Genomic DNA, 20,938 nt, shown 5'->3' with positions numbered 1-20,938 from the left:
ATGCTCACTGTGTAGGCAGTTTTGATGTAAATCTTAATATTTGAATTATTACTGTTGAAACAGTATATTATCCCTAACCATCGGATATTGCTATGTAAATATTTTGTTCATTTACTCTTCTCTCTTGTACATCTTCCATCATCTTCCCTCCCCTGCCCCGACCTTCAGACTATATCTTACTTAGGCTTTTTCTCTCTAAAGAATACTCTGCCTGAGAACTCCCACCCCCAAGCCACCACTCGTGTCCCTCTTAATCACCATGCTGTGACCGAGTCCGTCCACCCTCACTGCTTTACTTTCTTGCCATTTATTTTTAACCTTGTATAGTCACTGCAGGAACTGCTTTCCAGAGTATCTCCAAAGACTTTTTTACTGATAAATCACAAGATGTGTCTATATCTGCCTCTTTGTAAGGTCTGTATAGTATGTTAGATGGCAGCCAATTATATCTTGTTTTTACCATCTGTGCTTCCTTTAGCCTTTCATTGCCCCATTTCAGAATTATCTCACTTTTGTTCCCATACCCATCTCTAGAATATTACATTTTTGTATGACAATTTACTTTATTTCATCATTCTTAACTAATTTCATTTATTTTTTATTATTTTTCATCTCCTAAAGAGTTTCTTATATACTTTTCCTAGTCATTCATAAATTTTGAATAGGGGAACACTTCATAAAAATAAAGAAAACAGTATCTACTTCTAGAAAAATGTATCCATTTAGCAATTAATTTAGTTATTGGAGATATTATTTTATTTAAACATTTATTTAAATATAGCAAATATTTATTGTCTATGCTAATCATAATACTTTGTGATATAAATTAAATGAAAAATTAGAAACCTGCATATATTTGTCCATGATAATCTTCTAAATTATAAATGTTGTCATTTAAAAAACATTGCCCTGGCTTTCCTCTGCTTACCCACAAAGAAATAACATAATGCTAAACTGAAATAATCATCTCATGTATATGAAGACTTTTTACATAGACATACATGCAAACAAATATACATACATACATACATACATACATAAGTTACAGTTGTGAGACAGATTTAGCAGTTTCCAGGGTTAAAAGTAAATTTAGATCACCGCTCCCTGCTTTCATGTGCAAAGCACACAAACTGTGGCATTGTGTTTAGTCATAAGCATTATCATTTTTTGGAAGTTTTCTGTATGTTCTAGTAGCAAATACAATATGCACTTGAAGCCTGATGTAAGATATTTGTGATTTAATTTATTGGAAGAATATGTTAGTGTGAGGGAGTGCAATGTAAGTCCTTCTTGAAGAAATATGAATTGGCATGTGTAAAGGTGCAGTGCAGGAAAGAAGAGCGAAGCTGCAGGCAATTTTGCGACAGTGCTATTTGGGAGATGATAATGAGGAGAAGGAATAAACAAGATGGGAAGGTGAGTCTTTACAAGATCTTTAAAATCCAGGCAAAATGATTTTGGGTGACATATAATTATCATTAGAGGACTTGGCAGGAAAAAAAGGATTCACACACTATTGCCGTCTCTCCGAGGTAGCTTGGAGAAAGTAAACTCCTTAGAAAACTGTGTCCGTTGTTCTTTTATGGACAGATAAAGCCTGAAAATATAAAAACCTGAGTATATGTGCAGATGATTCCAGAAAAGAATGAGCAGCTCTTAGTAACAGAGTAATAATAAACAAATTGCTGAAGAGAATACTAGATACTGTGTAGAAGAGAGGGTTTTATCCACTTCAAACCAACCCTCGTGATATACTTATTAAGGATGATAGATGAGGGGATCCCTGGGTGGCGCCGCGGTTTGGCGCCTGCCTTTGGCCCAGGGCGCGATTCTGGAGACCCTGGATCGAGTCCCACGTCGGGCTCCCGGTGCATGGAGCCTGCTTCTCCCTCTGCCCGTGTCTCTGCCTCTCTCTCTATCTCTCTCTCTGTGTGTGTGACTATCATAAATAAATAAAAATTAAAAAAAAAAGAATGGTAGATGAATACTCCAAAGGCATTGTACAATCAGTCCTAACTTTCTTGTGGTCCAAAATCTGTCATTTGACTATAATAAATTTTAGATAAATTTTCACTGAAGCACTCTAAGTGAAACACACTTCTGAGGAAATTTTTGACGGAATATGAATATCCCTCTCAAACTCTCTATATATAGTGTGTGGTAGTTGAATAAAGCAGTTGCCAGGAAAAAAAAAATCAGTTGCCAATCTGGGGGAAAAGAATAAAAGCCCTACACATTATGGCCATTAAATTGAACTATATCAAAGGACTGTATGAACAAAATATACTTTGTTCCGTTCACTGGGATACAGCTGTCTGATTTAACGTTAGGGGAATAAAGGGGGGGGGGTGGAGAGGGAAAGAAGGAAGGAGGAAGGGGAGGATAGGAAACAAATATGTAGATGTACAAACATACATACCAAAAAATGCTTACCCTAAAAAACTTTTAAGAGGGCTTTGAAAAATACTTTAGACATATCTTAGGAAAGAAAAGAACTTAATCTCTTTGGGACACTGCAGAAAGTACATGGCAATAAGTATTGCACAGAGCGACATCTCTAATGCTTCTGTCCAGTGAGGTAGAAACTAGTTTTCTGCATGGCTGCTCATCCCAAGAGCAATGACTTTCAGCAAGAAAACAACAAACTGGGACAAAAGGTGCATTAAGGAGAAGCTTTAGGATGTCCGATAAGATATTGAGTGCCGTTTGCACAATAGAAGTGGAAAACGTTTTTGTCTGTACTACTAGATTGAGAAATAACTTGAGTGTATGGCTTTAAATATGTCCTATTATTTTGTTTTGATTCTCCTGTTAATACAGTATTGTAGTTGAGTTGCTCCCTTTTTTTCTTGTTGTTAGAATATCACAACAATTAGCAGAAAACTACTTTTTAAAGACAATTTTATTTACAGTTACAAATGGTAAATTCTCTCCCGTGGCAGGAGAGATTCAATTCTATTGATAAGGATGCCTCTAGGTTTTCAAGAATTCAATGATATTCTCATAACAATGACACTGCCTATTTATAGAGTTTTGATTCATCAAAGTAGTTGTTAAATTATTCCACAGTACTCCAGGTGAAGAAATTTGATGACTTTATTTTGTATGTGCCAGGCCTTGTTCCCTGTTGCAATGCCTAATGGATTTTAAATGTTTTATCAGTTTTTAAAGTATTTTCCCATGAGTGGTATTATTTATAGTTGTGTTTTTTACAAGTGACTCCTCTGTTAGCTTTTATTTTTCGTGTATGCCTTCAAGCAGTAGAAATCCTTGAGCCCTTGCACTGAACATTTTGTATGTTTTAGCTTTCTATGGGGGTGGGGTGGGATGGAGGGATTGTGGTAACTAATGGGCCTATTTGGGGGATTCATTATTAATGAAACAATGCATAGGACAGAATATGGAGTATTTTTATATTCAACTATTTTGTCTCATAACTGGAAACTATTGATATTGGTGGAGGGGAGACCCCTTGAAGGAATTCATGTTTTCATTGACATTTCACAGTGAAACTTGTTTCCGGTCAATTTACAAGGACAGATATGTAAACTCCTGTTTCCTAACTTACGACCTTATGTTTGCCTTAGAGCCTCATCTTCATCCTCTACTCTAACTTCCCAAAGTTGAAGAAATATGCTAACTTATCCTTATATATTTTAAAAAGATATTTTGTTTGCAGGGGGGAAAAAAAAACCTACACATTTCATCATGCCATCCGATGCTGAAACAGCATCGCTGTCTGTGGGTGACATTTATACCCTAAGAAGACGACGGGCCAGGTGCAGGCAGAAGCAGTACAGTCTGAGAGCAGAGTAGTTTGTGTAAGGATTATTCTTCCAAGGCCAGGAGTTGGCCTCATATTCCAAGTATGTCCAGGCCTGGATGAAGAGGCTTCATGTCCCGTAGGACAAATGACCCCAAGAGCAGGTTGGAGTCTCTGCTTCTGTGGACTGTACCGCACAGAGAGCAGGTGCCACTTCTTAGTCACCGTCGCAATCCCAGGATTTAGTATTTAGTGCACAGTATGGGATTGTCTCTTTTTCCAAATACTGTGCTCAACTTGTTTGTTTACAAAGGCTGTTAGAAAGAGGTTTCTGTTTTTTGTTGTTACTGTTCTTTTTTTCTTTAACTATTTTCTGAGATGGCAAGAATTTCCTGAATTTAAAATTGAGCTTAGCTATCCAAATCATCTCGGGTAGTGGTTCTGGTGTGTAATTTCTCACAGTAAATAATTGCCCCATTCTCTTTGGGTTATAATCTTTTTAATTACATCGTTGATTCTTCTTTTGAAATGACAGTAACAGGCAACTTTTGAAAAAGGACTACCATTACATAATTTTTCAGTTAGCTTGGCAATTCCTTTCCCTCTGATTTTTCCCTAATTGCTGAAGCTGTGGAAAAGTTCCCAAGTTTCTTATGGGATAGAAAGATTAATTTTCTGCCCTGACTAATTCTCATAGTTGTAGGCACCTGTTTTTTTCTCCCTGTTCCTAAATAAAACTATTTTTAAAACCTGGTTTATTATCTTTTCTTTTTTATTATTTTTTTATATTTTTATTTATGATAGTCACAGAGAGAGAGAGAGAGAGAGAGAGGAGAGAGAGAGAGGCAGAGACACAGGCAGAGGGAGAAGCAGGCTCCATGCACCGGGAGCCCGACGTGGGATTCGATCCCGGGTCTCCAGGATCACGCCCTGGGCCAAAGGCAGGCGCCAAACCGCTGTGCCACCCAGGGATCCCTGGTTTATTATCTTTTCAATATTAGTTCATATGAATCTGGTAAATAAGACTTATTTTCTCTAATAAAGGGAATAATTTTAGGATCATAACATTCATAACAAAGCAAAGTAATCTAGTACATTTCTACGCTTAACGATTCACCCAGATTGCTACCACAGCCTAGAATGTCTCTTCTTCTTTCACTCTTTACCCCAGCAGTTCTCTTATCAAGCCACCATTAAATCCTTGGTTCTTCTGAGAAGCTTGCCTTTTCTTTTAGACTAAGGCACTATACTAGACAAATACTGGCATTCTCTTCATCAACTGTTACGTTAAATAGCTAGAGATCTGTAATCTCTTTCTGAGACATCATCTTGTATATCCTGCTCCATCAGTGTTTTTTTCAACCTGTAACTATTTTCTTCTCTTTCCTCTGAGATATTTGACAGGGCCTAGTGACATTTTCGATTGACATGACTGGGGGAGGGTGTGCTAACCGAGCCTTGAGACCAGAGTCGCCACTAAACCCTGCATGGCAAAAACAATGGCCCCACCTCATCCTGAGATAAAGCCTTGTGGTCAAAAATATCATTAGTGCCAAGACTGAGGCACATTCATTGATTACTTGCATGGTCTGAATGCAGACCTGACAAATTACTTGCCCATTTTTTATAGTCTTGGCCAAAACTATGTTGATGATTTTGTCATGGGGCAACATGAAATGCTTTGCTGAAGCCCTGAGAGATTGTATCTGTCGTTTCTGTATTATCTACATCCTTTACCACATTATCAGTGAAGGAAATTAAATTGGGTTGTCACAATTTTGTCTTTGACAAAGCCACACTGATTGCTACCCAGGACACTGCATTACAAGTCATTAGTAATGCTGGCTCATTTACAGTTTCATGGTTAGTTCTGGTGTTTCACATAACATTGGACTTAATTTGACTAGTGTGTAATAATTAGGATTGCCTTTTCCATATGTTTTTAAAAAATGGGTGAATGGAGATTTTAATAGATATTTAATAGATACATCTTTCAAGCCATTTATATGTAAATATACATATATATCTATACACATGCACTCACATTTTATTTGATCTTCCATTTTTCCTCTTTCTGTTTGCATAGAACACTTGCTGGATATGTTTCCTTCCCACATGTATTAATTCATCACCAGGCCATAATGAAGCTAGATAATCCTTGGTGTTTCTCATAAAATTGGTTTCATACTGTTCCCTTTACATACAAATTACTCTCCTATTTAAGTCCCATCCATTCTTCAATACCCAGTCTTTCTGAAAATCTTTAAAATAAATAAGTAAGGGGTCCCTGGTGGCTCCGTCGGTTAAGTGTCCAACTCTTCATCTCAGCTCAGGACATGATCTCAGGGTCCTGGGATCCTGCCCCACTTGGGGCTCTGCACTCATCGAGGAGTCTGCATGTCCCTCTCCCTCTGCTCCTCCCCCTGCTCACTCTGTCGCTCTATCTCTAAAATAAATAGATAAATAAAATCTTTAAAAAAAAGATCCAGACTTTCTGTTAATGTCTTAATCCATCTTTCCTTTCCCAATCTTATAATAAGCCCTTTATATTCTGGCTCGAATACACTCTGTTCATATGCGTTTCTAACTTACCTCCTGACTTGTTTATAACAGTGATCTCTTAAGAGGTTATGCTTTCTCTAGAAAATTATATTTATCTGTATCAAAATAACATCAATAAATCTATGTGAAATTATACTGTTTGGAAGTAAATCCACATCTCCATTATCTGAAAGTAAAGGGCTTTCATGAGAACTTTTCCTGTTTAAAGAACACCTAAAAACCCAATATATTATCACGATGCAAATTTTCAGTCTTCAGCATTTATGAAATAAAAACACGTTCCTATGTCTCTCTAGTGGTACCACAGTTTAGAAGCATATCTTTGATAACTGACAATAAGAGCTCTTTAGCAAAAAACAAGTAGTGTCTTCACACAGCATCCTAAAAGATGTTCCTGACTTACACGTTCTTTGAGAATAAGGTTTGAGTTATCTCATGCCTCTTAGTTCTGTGTCTGTAGTAACGAGAACAGTGTGTTTTAGAATTAGACTTTACAACTACTGAAATAAATAAGTTGAATTTTGCCATATTTATTATTTATAGCAATCAATGAATAATATTGGGCTAGCATCTATTTTTAGTTCAGCTTTTTGAAAAAAATAGGTTTCCTTCTTTTCTCACCTTTAAATTGAGCCTAGATTATTTTGACAAGGAGATAATGTATATGCATATCTTTAAAGACTTTGGAGTACTGTGTCCATATACCTTAGCTATTTTTATTAATAGCCCTGACACCTCAGAACAAGAAAAAATTCCTTTCCTTTGCTATATAAGATGCATGTTACAAATGCACTTTTTCTCCCCTGAGAAAAATGTTGTTTAAAATAACTTTTTACAGAAACTTATCCTGGAGTTTATTTGCCTCTGATCACAATTACTTCCTAGGTATTGCATTTGAAATCAGCTTTTCTTCCAGTCCCTCGTTAACACCCATCTTACTGTTAGGACTTACTATTCCTTTCCTTTGTTCCGCTTTTTGCAAAGCTATTTTAAAATATTTCAAATTTATATATGCAGCATATATATATTTTTTATATTAAGGGCACCGCATCTGTCTAAAAACAATTTTTGCCAAGCTAGTTGTCAAGGAAAATCTTACTAAATGCCAAGACTTTTCTAGATTTTTGTCATCATCTCTAATCATGGCCTCCAGCTACATCATTGTTAATGATGATAACTCTTCTATACAACTCTTGATTTTTTTTTCTATGCAATCATATTGTTTGGTTTTGATTCCTGTTTTGGAATTCTGTAGTCTTATTTTATAATATATTGATTGGATTGGAATTAAATAACCAAGTTAGAAGTTATTTATGGTCTTGAAAATCAGTTGTTTTTAAATTATAAGTTGGCTGGGGCATCCCTGGGGGGCTCAGCGGTTTAGCGCCTGCCTTTGGCCCAGGGCGCGATCTTGGAGACCCGGGATCGAGTCCCACGTCGGGCTCCCGGTGCATGGGGCCTGCTTCTCCCCCTGCCTGTGTCTCTGCTTCTCTCTCTCTCTCTCTCTCTCTCTCTCTCTCTGTCTGTCATGAATAAATAAATAAATCTTTAAAAAAATTCTAAGTTGGCTGGACATCATTACAAACTATTATATTTCCATTTGCCCTTGGGAACAATAACTAACCTAGATTCTTCACTTGTTTTATCTCATTTATTCCTTAGATCAATAATATTTTTTTAAAAATACTAACCTTCTTTTCCATCTAAGGAAACTGAGGTTTAGTGAGTTGAAGCAACCTGCTACCGGTCTCACAACTAGTGAAGCAGCAGAGCTGGAATTGAAACGCTGAGTGTCGGCTCTAGGACACTTAAGCTTTCAATCACTGTGCTACGCTTCCTCTCAGTCCGAGGAATGTGGCTGAGACCTGGACAAGTCTCCAACATTGTGACTATTTCTATAGTCAGAGTTAAAGGTATTTCGTTACCAAGCAGAGAACAGCAAAGCTATTTAGGTTTGTGGAGAGTGAGTGGTGACCAAGGCTAACTTACATCTACCTTCTAACTTAGTATCTACCTGCTTCCAACCAGCTTTGTCTCTTGCTTCCATGACTCGCATCCATGGCACACAAAATATTAATAAACACAAGTCACACATCTGTGTTAAATATTTGCAACCTTGGAGGATAGCTGGAAATCCCCAGTACCTAGAACACTTCTTTAGCCTATGATTTTATTTTAAAAAAAAAAGAAAAAAGAAAAAGAAAAGAAAGAAAAAAAGGGTTAAGTTTGACTAAGCCTATTCTCTCAGGTAAGAATAGTAAACTGTGAAAAGTAAATTAGGGGAAAAATTACATGTATGAGCAGTGAATAATAAGAACTAACATGGTTCCTCATAGTTTTATTTTTCCTAAGATTATATATATACTCTCATTCCACTCAATGAATTCTGAGGGATTCAGTTCTAGATGCCAAAGTTTTAAAAATCATTGCAAGTTTTTATGTTACCCATTTATTTCTTCATTCTTTCATTAACAAATATGTGCACCCATTTCATAATCAGAGCCATATCCTAAAAATCAAGGCCTATGTGCATTTTTGAAATTTAAAATATTTGGATGGAGAGCACCCCGGGTGGCTCAGCAGTGTAGTGCCACCTTTGGCCCAGGGTGTGATCCTGGAGACCTGGGATCGAGTCCCACGTTGGGCTCCCTGCATGGAGCCTGCTTCTCCCTCTGCCTGTGTCTCTGCCTCTCTCTCTTTCTCTCTCTGTGTGTCTCTCATGAATGAATAAATAAATAAAATCTTTTAAAAATAAATAAATAAATAAAAATAAAATATTTGGATGGAAATTCATAGTGAAGAAATGTTAGGAGTCAGTAAAATATGGTGGAGAGATTCTGAAATTGTAGCTTATTCCTCCTCAAAAAATCTCAAGTAATATGGGGAATTGGAGCTCCAAAGCAACTTTTTAGCACATTATTTATTCTTTTTCTCTCACTTTTAATTCCTTCATTTACTCAATACTAACAATTAAGTCATAGGGTTGTTATGAAAATCAGTTTCTCTGCATCCTCACCAGCATCTGTGGTTTCCTGTGTTGTTAATTTTAGCCATTCTGACAGGTGTGAGGTGATACCATAGTCTTGATTTGTATTTCCCTGATGATGAGTGGTGTTGAGAATCTTTTCTTGTGTCAGTTAGCCATTTGGATGTCTTCTTTGGAAAAGTGTCTATTCATGTCTTCTGCACAATTCTTAACTAGATTATTTGCTTTTGGGGGGTATTGAGTTTGATAAGTTATTTGTAGATTTTGGATACTAGCCCTTTATCAGAAATGTAATTTGCAAATATCATCTCCCATTCAAAAGGGTGCCTTTTAGTTTTGCTAATTGTTTCCTTTTCTGTGCAGAAGTTGTTTTTATCTTGATGAAGTCCCAGTAGTTCATTTTTGCCTTTGTTTCCCTTGCCTCAGGAGCTAGTAAGAAGTTGCTATGGCTAATGTCAAAGAGGTTACTTACCCGTGTTCTCCTCTAAGGATTTTGATGGATTCCAATCTCACATTTTTGTCTCTCATCCATTTTGAATTTATTTTATTTGTGTCTGGTGTAAGAAAGTAGTTCAGTTGCATTCTTCTGCATGTTGCTGTCAAGTTGTCCCAACACCATTTGTTGAAGAGATTGTGTTTTTTCCACTGGATGTTATTTACTGCTTTGTCAAAGATCAGTTGAACATAGAGTTGTGAGTCCATTTCTGGATTTTTCTCTTCTCTTCCATTGATCTTTTTATCTGTTTTTGTTCCAGTACCACATTGTCTTGGTCACTACAGTTTTGTAATATAGCTTGAAGTCCAGAATTGTGATGCCTGAAGCTTTGCTTTTCTTTTTCAAGATTGCTTTGGCTGAATTCAGGGTCTTTTGTGGTTCCATGCAAATTTCAGGATTGTTTGTTCTAGCTCTGTGAAAAATGCTAGTGGTATTTTGATAGGGATTGCATTAAATGTGTACATTGCTATGGGTGGCATGGACATTTAAACAATATTTGTTAAATATTTGTTTAAATATTCCATGAGTAGGGAATGTTTTTCTATTTCTTTGTGTCCTCTTCACTTTCTTTCATAAGTGTTCTATAGTTTTCAGGTGGAACTCTTTGGTTATATTTATTTCTAGGTATCTCTTTTTTCTGTTTTCTTTAAATTCCAGTGAGTTAACATATGTGGTAAAATTGGTTTCAAGTGTAGAATTTACTGATTCATCATTTGCATCTAACACCTGGTACTCCTCACAACAAATGCCCTCCTTAATAACCATCATCCATTTTGCTCATTTCCCACCCTCCTCCCTCCATTAGTGCAATTGTAAATAGGATTGATTCCTTGATTTCTCTTTCTGCTGTTTCATTATTTGTGTATAGAAATGCAGCAGATTTCTGTATGTTGATTTATATCCTGCAGCTTTACTGAATTTGTGTATCAGTTCTAGTTTGGCAGAGTCTTTTAGGTTTTCTACATAGATTATTGTGTGGTTGGAAAATGGTGGAAGTTTGACTTCTTCCCTGGCAATATATATGCCTTTTATTTCCTTTTGTTGCCTGATCGCTGAGGCTAGGACTTGCAGTACTATATTAAATAACAGTGGTAAGAGTGGACACCCCTGTCATGTTCCTGATAATATAGAGGAAAAGCTCTCAGGTTTTCCCCTTTGAGGATGGTATTACCCGTGAGTTTTTTATATGTGGCCTTGATGATCTTGAGGTATGTTTCTTCCATCCATCCTTTCTTGAGGGTTTTTATCAAAAATGGATGCTGATCTTTGTCAAAAGCTTTTTCTGCATCTATTGAGAGGATCATATCGTTCTTATCCTTTCTTTTATTAATGTTGTCTGTCAAGCTGATTGATTTGTGAATATTGAGCCACCCTTGCAGCCCAGGAATAAATCCCATTTGATCATGGTGCATGATTCTTTTTATGTACTTTGGATTTGATTAGTTAGTATTTTGTTGAAAATTTTTGCACCCATAGTCATTGGAATATGGGCCTGTAATTCTTTTGAGTGGGATCTTTGTGTGGTTTTGGAATCAAGGTAATGCTGGCCTCATAGGATTAGGAAAACACTGCAAGTTTTCCTTCCATTTCTGTTTTTTAGAACAGTTTGAGAAGAATGGGTATTAACTCTTCTTAACATGTTTGGTTGAATTCTCTGGGAAGTCACCTGGACCTGAACTTTTATTCTTTGGGAGATTTTTGATTACTGATTCAGTTTCTATGCTGGTTATGGATCTGTTCAAATTTTCCATCTCTTCCTGTTTCCATTTTAGTAGTTTATTTATTTCTAGGAATTTATCCATTTCTTCCAGAATGCCCAATTTGTTGGCATATAATTGCTTATACTACGTTTTTAGAATTCTTTGTATTTCCGTGGTGTCAGTTGTGATCTCTCCTGTCTCTTTCATGATTTTAGTTATTTGGGTCCTTTCTCTCTTTTTTTTGATAAATCTGGCTGGGAGTTTATGAATTTTATTAATTCTTTCAAAGAAGCAGCTCCTGGTTTCATTGATCTGTCTTACTGTTTTTTTTATTTCTATATCTTTTATTTCTACTCTAGTCTTAATTATTTCCCTTCTTCTGACTTCCTGTTCTTTTTCCAGCTTCTTTGGGTGTAAGTTTAGGATGTATACTTGAGACTTTTTTTTTTCTTTTTTAAAGATTTTATTTATTTATTCATGAGAGACACAGAGAGGCAGAGACACAGGCAGAGGGAGAAGCAGACTCCATGCAGGAAGCTGGACTCAGGACTCGATCCCTGGTCTCCAGGATCAGGCCCTGGGCTGAAGGTGGCACTAAACCGCTGAGCCACATGGGCTGCCGGAGAATTTCCTTGCTTCTTCTTCTTCTTTTTTTTTTTTTTTTTTTTAAGGAAGGTCTCTATTGCTATATGCTTTCCTCTTATGACTGTCTTTGCTGCATCCCAAAGATTTTGGACTGTCATGTTTTCATTATCATTTATTTCCAAAAGAAATTTTTAAAATTTCTTTTTAATTTCCTGGTTAGCCCATTCATTCTTTAGTAAGATATTCTTTAACCTCTACATGTTTGTAGTCCTTCTAAATGTTCTCTTCTTGTTGACTGCAAGTTTCATAGCACTGCGCCTGGAAAATATGTATGATATGATCTCATTCTTTTTGTACTAGTTAAGGCCTAATTTGTGACCCATTATGTAATCTATTCTGGAGAATGTTTCATGTGCACTCAAAAAGGATGTGTATTCTGCTGCTTTAAGATTAAATGTTCTGAATGTATGTATCTGTTTGGTCCATCTGATCCAGTGTGTCATTCAAAACCATTGTTTCCTTATTGATTTTCTGCTTAGATATTTTATCCACTGATGTAAGTCAGTGTTAAGGTCCCCTGCTATTATTGTATTCTTATTAATGAGTTCCTTTATATTTGAATTCCTTTATATTTTATATATTTGAGTGCTCCCAAGTTGGGAGCATACATATTTACAGTTGTTAAGTCTTCTTGTTGAATAGACTCCTTTGTTGTGATTTAGTGTCCTTCTTCATCTCCTGTTATAGTCGTTAGGTTTTTAAAAATATTCTTTAAAGATTTTATTTATTTATTTGTGGGGGAGAAAGAGCAAGAGAGAGCAAGGGGAGGGGCAGAGGGAAAGGGACAAGCAAAGTCCATGCAGAGCCCAATGAGGGGCTCAATCCCATAACTTTGAGATGGTGACCTGAGCTGAAACCAGGGTTCAGAGCTTAACTGCCTGAGCCACCCAGGTGCCCTTACAGTATTTAGTTTAAAATCTAGTTTGTCTGATATAAGTATTGCTGTTCTGGCTTTCTTTTGACCTCCATTAGTGTGATAAATGGTTCATTATCCTCTCACTTTCAATCTGTAGGTATCTTTAGGACTAAAATTTGTCTCTTATAGGCAGTGTATAGATGGGTCTTGATTTTTTATCCATTCTGACACCCTGTGTTTTTGATTGGAACATTTAGTCCATTTACATTCAGAGTAATTATTGATAGATACGAATGTAGTGCCTTTTTATTGCTTTTCATGTCTTCTGGAGATTTTCTTTGTTCCTTTCAAGTCTTTGTCAGTTCGTATTTCTTTCCTACTCAGAGTCCCCTTTAATATTTCTTGCAGGGCAGGGTTAGTGGTCACAAACTCTTCCGTTTTTGTTTTTTCTGGGAAACTGTCTCTTTCTATTCTGAATGACAGAAAAACTTTCTGGTTAGAGCATTCTTGGCTGCATATTTTCCCCATCTGCCCATTGAAAATATTGTGCCACTATCTTCTAGACTGCGAAGTTTCTGTGACAGATCTGCTGCCAACATTTTTATCTTCCCTTGTAAGTTAGGGACTTCTTTTACCTTGGTGCTTTAGGAATTTTTTTCTTTGTCTCTGTATTTTGCAGATTTAACTACTGTATGTCTTGTTGTTGACCTGCTTTTGTTAATTTTGATGAGGAATCTCTGTTCCTCCTGGATTTGGATGACTGTTTCCTTTCCCAGTTTAGGGAGGTTTTCAGCTGCAATTTCCTCAAATAAATCTTCATATTCTTATGATTGTTGCTGTAAGTTCTAGATCAGGCACATTACTTGTATCTGTTTTGATTATATCCCTGACTGTGACCTTTCCTTGTTCTTTCTTTTGGGATGAATTCCTCTATCTTGGCATTTTGTCTAGGTCTCTGTTTTCTTTTCTGTGTTAGGAAAGCCTCTCTGTTTACATCAGTTTATTGAAAATGATCTGTCATGTCTTTTGCTAAAATTGTATGATTCTCAAAACCATTGGTTCTTAGAATGCAAATTTATGACAAACCAATTGAAACCAAACATACCTTCCAATTCATCAATGATATACCTTATCAGATTTTTTTTCAAGATTTTTATTTATTTATTCATGAGAGACAGAGAGAGAGAGAGAGAGAGAGGCAGAGACACAGGCAGAGGGAGAAGCAGGCTCCATGCAGGGAGCCCGATGTGGGACTCGATCCTGGGACCCCAGGATCATGCCCTGGGCCAAGGGTGGTGCTAAACCACTGAGCCACCCAGGGATCCCCTACATTATCAGATTTTTAAAAAAATATATATCTATGAATTTTTATTGCAGCCAGTTCCCTTTGCTTCATGTATAACTTGCTAAAACATTAAGAACAACTAAAATTACTAAAGAATAATAAAATTGAAAGAAAACATAAGCCCAAATGGTCATGAAAATATTGAAATATTAAATAGAAAATTAGTCAGATTACTTTTTTTTGGGGTGGGGGGAGGACATTAGAGATTTAAAATTTTTCTTTCAAAACATTTCGTAATTAGAATAGGAGTAACAGCCACTCTTGGGTGTATGGCAGGGGCCAAAATTGGGAATGAGAATATAGAAGCAAACAATTGAACTTAACAATGGCAAATGTGCATCTTCAACAAATATAACTTTAATTTTAGACAGCTAACACAACTACTCTGGGAATACATTTGGCAAATAGTTTTATGTGTAATAAAGAACATGAAAAATGAGTTTCTAGAATTCTCTTAAGAGTCTAACTAAAATATAAGCCTGCCTAGCAATGAGTTCTGTGCTTGATTTCAAAATTCACTTCTAATGTTCCAGAAGTTATAATAATAACCTACCAAGAAAGGAAAATTTATTTTTCAGCCAATTGTATGTGTGACTAATACTTGAAGTAATAACATAAAATTTTGTTTCATTATGTTGTCATAGCTAAAACATATACAAAATGATTTTTATGTAAAATGTAAGTTAGAAAGTTTTAAATCTTTTTTTCCCTTTGTAATAAAGTTCTATTTTTTGTTTATTTAATTATAGACAAAAGGTTCTCAAACCATGACACCTTCTGGCACCCAGAAAAAAGTTAAGAGAACTCTGCCAAACCCACCCCCTGAGGAGACCTCTACAGGCACTCAGTCAACATACAGCACAGTGGGTACAGTTTCCAGGAGGAGGATCTGCAGAACCAACACAATGGCACGAGCCAAGATTCTCCAGGATATAGACAGAGAGCTTGATCTTGTAGAGAGGGAATCTGCAAAGCTGAGAAAGAAACAAGCAGAACTTGATGAGGAAGAAAAGGAGATTGATGCAAAGTTACGGTACCTGGAAATGGGAATTAACAGGAGGAAAGAGGCATTATTAAAGGAGAGAGAAAAGCGAGAGCGAGCCTACCTCCAGGGAGTAGCTGAGGATCGGGATTACATGTCTGACAGTGAAGTGAGCAGCGCCCGACCAACCCGAATAGAAAGTCAGCATGGCATTGAGCGACCAAGGACTGCTCCCCAAACTGAATTCAGCCAGTTTATACCACCGCAGACCCAAACAGAATCTCAGCTAGTCCCTCCTACAAGTCCTTATACACAGTACCAGTATTCTTCCCCTGCTCTTCCTACCCAAGCACCCACTCCGTACACCCAACAGTCCCATTTTCAGCAACAGACTTTGTACCATCAGCAAGTTTCACCTTATCAGACTCAGCCAACATTTCAAGCTGTGGCAACAATGTCCTTCACACCTCAAGCTCAACCTACACCAACCCCGCAACCTTCTTACCAGTTACCATCACAGATGATGGTGATACAACAAAAGCCACGGCAAACTACATTATATTTGGAGCCCAAGATAACTTCAAACTATGAGGTGATTCGTAACCAACCCCTAATGATAGCACCTGTTTCTACTGATAATACATATGCTGTCTCCCATCTTGGGAGTAAGTACAATAGCTTAGACCTGAGAATAGGATTGGAGGAAAGAAGTAGCATGGCAAGTAGTCCAATATCAAGCATATCTGCAGATTCTTTCTATGCAGATATTGACCATCATACTCCACGAAATTACGTCCTAATTGATGACATTGGAGATATTACCAAAGGAACGGCAGCATTAAGCACTGCATTTAGCCTTCATGAAAAGGATCTGTCAAAAACAGACCGTCTCCTTCGATCCACTGAAACACGTAGATCTCAAGAAGTGACAGATTTCCTAGCACCTTTACAGACATCCTCCAGATTGCATAGTTATGTGAAAGCAGAGGAAGATCCCATGGAGGATCCCTATGAGTTAAAGCTTCTGAAACATCAGATTAAACAAGAATTCCGTAGAGGAGCAGAGAGCTTAGATCACCTTGCTGGTCTTTCCCATTATTACCATGCTGATACGGGCTATAGACATTTTCCAAAATCTGAGAAGTACAGCATTAGTAGACTCACACTTGAAAAACAAGCAGCAAAACAACTACCAGCAGCCATACTTTATCAAAAACAATCAAAGCACAAGAAATCACTAATTGATCCTAAAATGTCAAAATTTTCACCCATTCAAGAAAGTAGAGACCTTGAACCTGATTATTCAAGCTATATGACTTCTAGCACTTCATCTATTGGTGGCATTTCTTCCAGAGCAAGGCTTCTTCAAGATGACATCACTTTTGGCCTCAGAAAAAATATTACAGACCAACAGAAATTTATGGGCTCATCTCTTGGCACAGGGCTGGGCACATTAGGAAATACCCTCCGGTCAGCTTTGCAGGATGAAGCAGATAAACCATACAGTAGTGGCAGCAGATCCAGACCTTCTTCCAGACCTTCTTCGGTCTATGGCCTTGATTTATCAATTAAAAGAGATTCTTCTAGCTCTTCCCTAAGACTGAAAGCTCAAGAGGCTGAAGCTCTAGATGTTTCCTTTAGTCATTCATCACCTTCTGGCAGAACTAAGCCTACCAGTTTACCAATTAGCCAGAGTAGAGGAAGAATACCAATTGTGGCCCAGAATTCTGAAGAAGAAAGTCCACTCAGTCCTGTTGGCCAGCCAATGGGAATGGCCAGGGCTGCAGCTGGACCCCTTCCACCAATATCTGCAGACACTAGGGATCAGTTTGGATCAAGTCACTCATTGCCTGAAGTTCAGCAACACATGAGAGAAGAATCACGAACTCGAGGCTATGACCGTGACATAGCGTTCATCATGGATGACTTCCAACATGCCATGTCAGACAGTGAAGGTAAATTGGGCCTCAAACTACCTTGTTACTCTCAAAACTCAAACTCTTATTTTCCTGCATGTTTAATTTTCCTTCTCCAAGGATGTATTCTACTTTTCTTAGTGCGTCTTTTGCATGTTTACTTCAATTTTATTTCTTGTAAATGGAAATTTAATCTTGTGTATAGATTTCCTAGCATGCTTTTCTTTATTTCTTTTTAGTTTATTATTTTATTGTTGTTTCTTGATTGTTTGCTTGATTTGTTTGGTGTCCACTTTTCTAAAACCATTATCAAGTAATTGTGTCAATAAAATATGGTCATCCTTTAAATCCATAGTTGGAAAGTTTTTAATTGTATGTTTTTTATTTTTTAAAAAATGCATTTCTAAATATATTGGTCAGTTTCTTTCAGTTTGTGAAGTCATTAATATTTAGAGCCATTAAGTACTATTCTACTAAACTTTGTAATAGAAAATTATTTATTATTTATATTATTTTTGTGATATTGTTCATTAATTCAGAAAATGTTCTCTTTTTGAGAATCTTTGGCTGAGTCCCTGATATTAGTGTAATCTAGAATTTTATAATTCTCCTTAAATAAAGGATTAATATTTTATTTCTCTCACTATGAGTACCATAATTGACAAGGTTGTGCATTTTGCATTACATTCTTGAAACCTTAGCACTAAATATGATATTTACAAAATAATCATATCAATACATAGGAAACATTCTTTATATATAGAATCAAAAATTTGTTTACTACTCTTGTGAGTTTAGCAAGCTGAAGCCCTCCTGGTTGGTGTATCCATTTAACCTTTTCCTTGGCTTTGCATTTTGCATCATTCCATTTTTTTGTCCTAAATTGTTTTGCTAATTTTTCTGTGAATAAATGATTGAAGGCAAGTATACACTTTAACTAAAACCTGGCTTATGATAATTTTGTTGTTGTTTAATCATATAGAGTGACAGGATTTTAGAGAATTATCTAGTCTAAATTTAATTATGAAGATGAGGGAGGAGAGATACAAGGATATATAGAGTCCTTTCCATGCCAGGAGGACTCATGACCTTTGGTTCTCTTTTTTCCCGTCCCTCTACAGTTTACCTTTGCATGTAGGTGTGATTTGAGTCCTGGAAATAAAATATTTCTCAAGTAAAGATATTATTACTTCATGCCTTTGAAGTCTGCAGAGCACTAAACTAACACAAACACCCCTCCTTTTAAATTGGACATTTTCCCTGAGGACTTACAGGGAAATACGTGTTCATGAAGAGAATTTTCTTTCTACTTCTATATCTAGATGCTAATATGATTTTATAAGTTCACGTCTTGATTTGAATAGGATTAAAATAAATCTCTGGATCTGAAAGTTGAGAGATTCCTTTTCTTAGTGAAATTCCAACAGACTAGTTACTTTCTTTTTCTTTTTTTATTGAAGTTCAATTTGCCAACATATAGTATAACACCCAGTGCTCATCCCATCAAGTGCCCTCCTCAGTGCCGGTCACCAAGTTTCCCCATCCCCCCTGCCCACCTCCCCTTCCAACTAGTTACTTTCTGATTTATTTTCTTCTCTACAGTCTATTGGATTGACCATTTTTATTGATAATTATTCAGTGAAATAAAACACTGTATTTGTATTTTTTATTTTATCAATTGTTTGAATCTCTCTAGTTAAAAAGAGATATGACATTTTGTGGAAGCAGTTTTTTTTCTTTACTTTTTTCACAATCCACATTTTACACACATTTTATACATATAAAACGATTGCTGCAGAAGAATAAAAAGATACTTCAATAATCATATTGGTAAAATAATAAAAACTAAATTAAAAACTAAGGCAGGTTTATGGCATAACTAAACACCTAAGGCTATGTGTGTGCATAGAGCATATATTTGAGAATTTGACCAATTCGTTAATTCATCATGGATGTTTTGTCAGCATGGTTCCAGACATTTAGATTTTTCTAGATATCCCAAAATATGGTATTTATTTACATGCAACCATGTGAATATAACCAGATGTTTTATTTTTCATTTATATGTTTGAATGATATATATTCCTAATCATTAAGGACTGTATGAAAAACATTGTTTTTATAAATAGATGGTAAGACATCATGCAGCATACAAAATTATGAAATGTATAAAGATGATACCAAAGAAATAATTAAAGTGAAATTTAGTGAAATTTAGATGAAATTACACAATTAAACTAAAATATTTAAAAATTAACCAGATAAGAAATTTAGTTGTAAAGTACATACAGATAGAGAAATAGACAAAGGACAACCATAACAAATTAAATTACATATATAATATTATGTGTGTGAATTGTAGTGATTATCTTTAAAAGTTGTATGTTTTAAAATGTTACTTTTTTTTTTTACTTTTAAATCACGTGAACATATTACTTTTCTTCTAGTAAAGCAATGGCCTACTTTTCTTTTGAAATTTTGGATTTCTTGGGTAATTAAGGGACAAAGTAGGAAAAAATTTTCTTAATTATGTAATTCATTTGTGAACTCATGAAATACTGAGAATTTTTTAAATAAATTTTTACCAAATATATGCTATATCTGTATTTCAATGATAAGAAGATCACTTTGAGAGGTGTAACATTCCAACAGGCTATTTAGTAATCAGTAGAGAAAAGCAAACTTAACTGATTTCAAATTGTTGAACTGATTGTTCATGTGTGCTTTGTCTGAGTTCAATTAAACTTTAGTTTATAGACTTACAAGAATATTTTTCAGATGTGTTCTATATGACTTTAGTTAATTTTGAAATAGCTCACTTGAGGTAAAGTCTAGATAAGCATAATTTACAATGCTTAGTATTTATGGTCTCAACTTGAAAACTACAATTTGATGTGCATGCATGGTTGATTAAGTACAGAACAGGAAGCCCTTTTTTAAAGCGGATTTTGAGGAAAGCTAAGCTAACAATAGTCGAATTATATTTATTTCTACAAACACAAATATTTTGTTGAAAACATTCTTTTGAAGTATACTCCAAGCCAAAAAAAAAAAAATCAGTATAGTCACTTTGAAAAATTTTTTTCAACCAGTATTTAATACTGAGTAGAATTGAACTATTTCCATAACTTTGAATAATGCTAGATCCCCAAATAGCTTACTTTTATTTTATATTTAAGATTTCAAGAAAATATCAGTTTGAAACAAGAAGATATTAATCTCCAGGCAATTATTTAAGTTAATTTGGAAAAAAATTATAAAGTTTAATTTTTAAAATGCAGATATACCATGGCAGATCATACAACTACAGTTATAAACAACTAGCATTTATGTCTCATTTGCTATAAATTATGAAGACAGAATACAATTTAAAAGTAGATTTGTTCACTCTGGTTGCAGTTAGTGATCTATAAATGTTTATGCAAAGCCTGACAGTTACATATTGACTTATTATAAGAAATAATAAACAATCAAAGTATGTAATCAGAAACAAAAGGACAAATTTTGGAAAAGGTTGAGATTCTGCTTTATTTGTAAAGATATAGCCAAGAAAACATGATTTAAAAGATTGTGTTTCAAATGCATTGAGCAAAGGTATATATTCAAGTGAAATCATGTATTACATGATCCAAGATATGCATTTATTTAAATTAGTATAGATGTTTTTAACGATAAATAAATAACAAG

At 35.6% G+C, this 20,938-nt stretch overlaps 1 protein-coding gene across 1 annotated transcript in view; it reads left to right on the top strand.

Moving 5' to 3' along the window:
* The window catches only part of PCLO (piccolo presynaptic cytomatrix protein), a 390,843-nt gene that overhangs the window by 227,096 nt on the left and 142,809 nt on the right, over window positions 1-20,938 (top strand). Inside the window, 1 exon segment of the mRNA XM_055301126.1 lies at window positions 15,103-17,290. Within this exon segment, the coding sequence (XP_055157101.1) occupies window positions 15,103-17,290 (2,188 nt within the window).

This window comes from Nyctereutes procyonoides, unplaced genomic scaffold (genome assembly GCF_905146905.1).
Source record: "Nyctereutes procyonoides isolate TBG_1078 unplaced genomic scaffold, NYPRO_anot_genome, whole genome shotgun sequence".
NCBI lineage: Eukaryota > Metazoa > Chordata > Mammalia > Carnivora > Canidae > Nyctereutes > Nyctereutes procyonoides.
The sequence above is the reverse complement of the archived record's forward strand: the minus strand, read 5'-3'. Positions and strand labels throughout refer to the sequence as shown.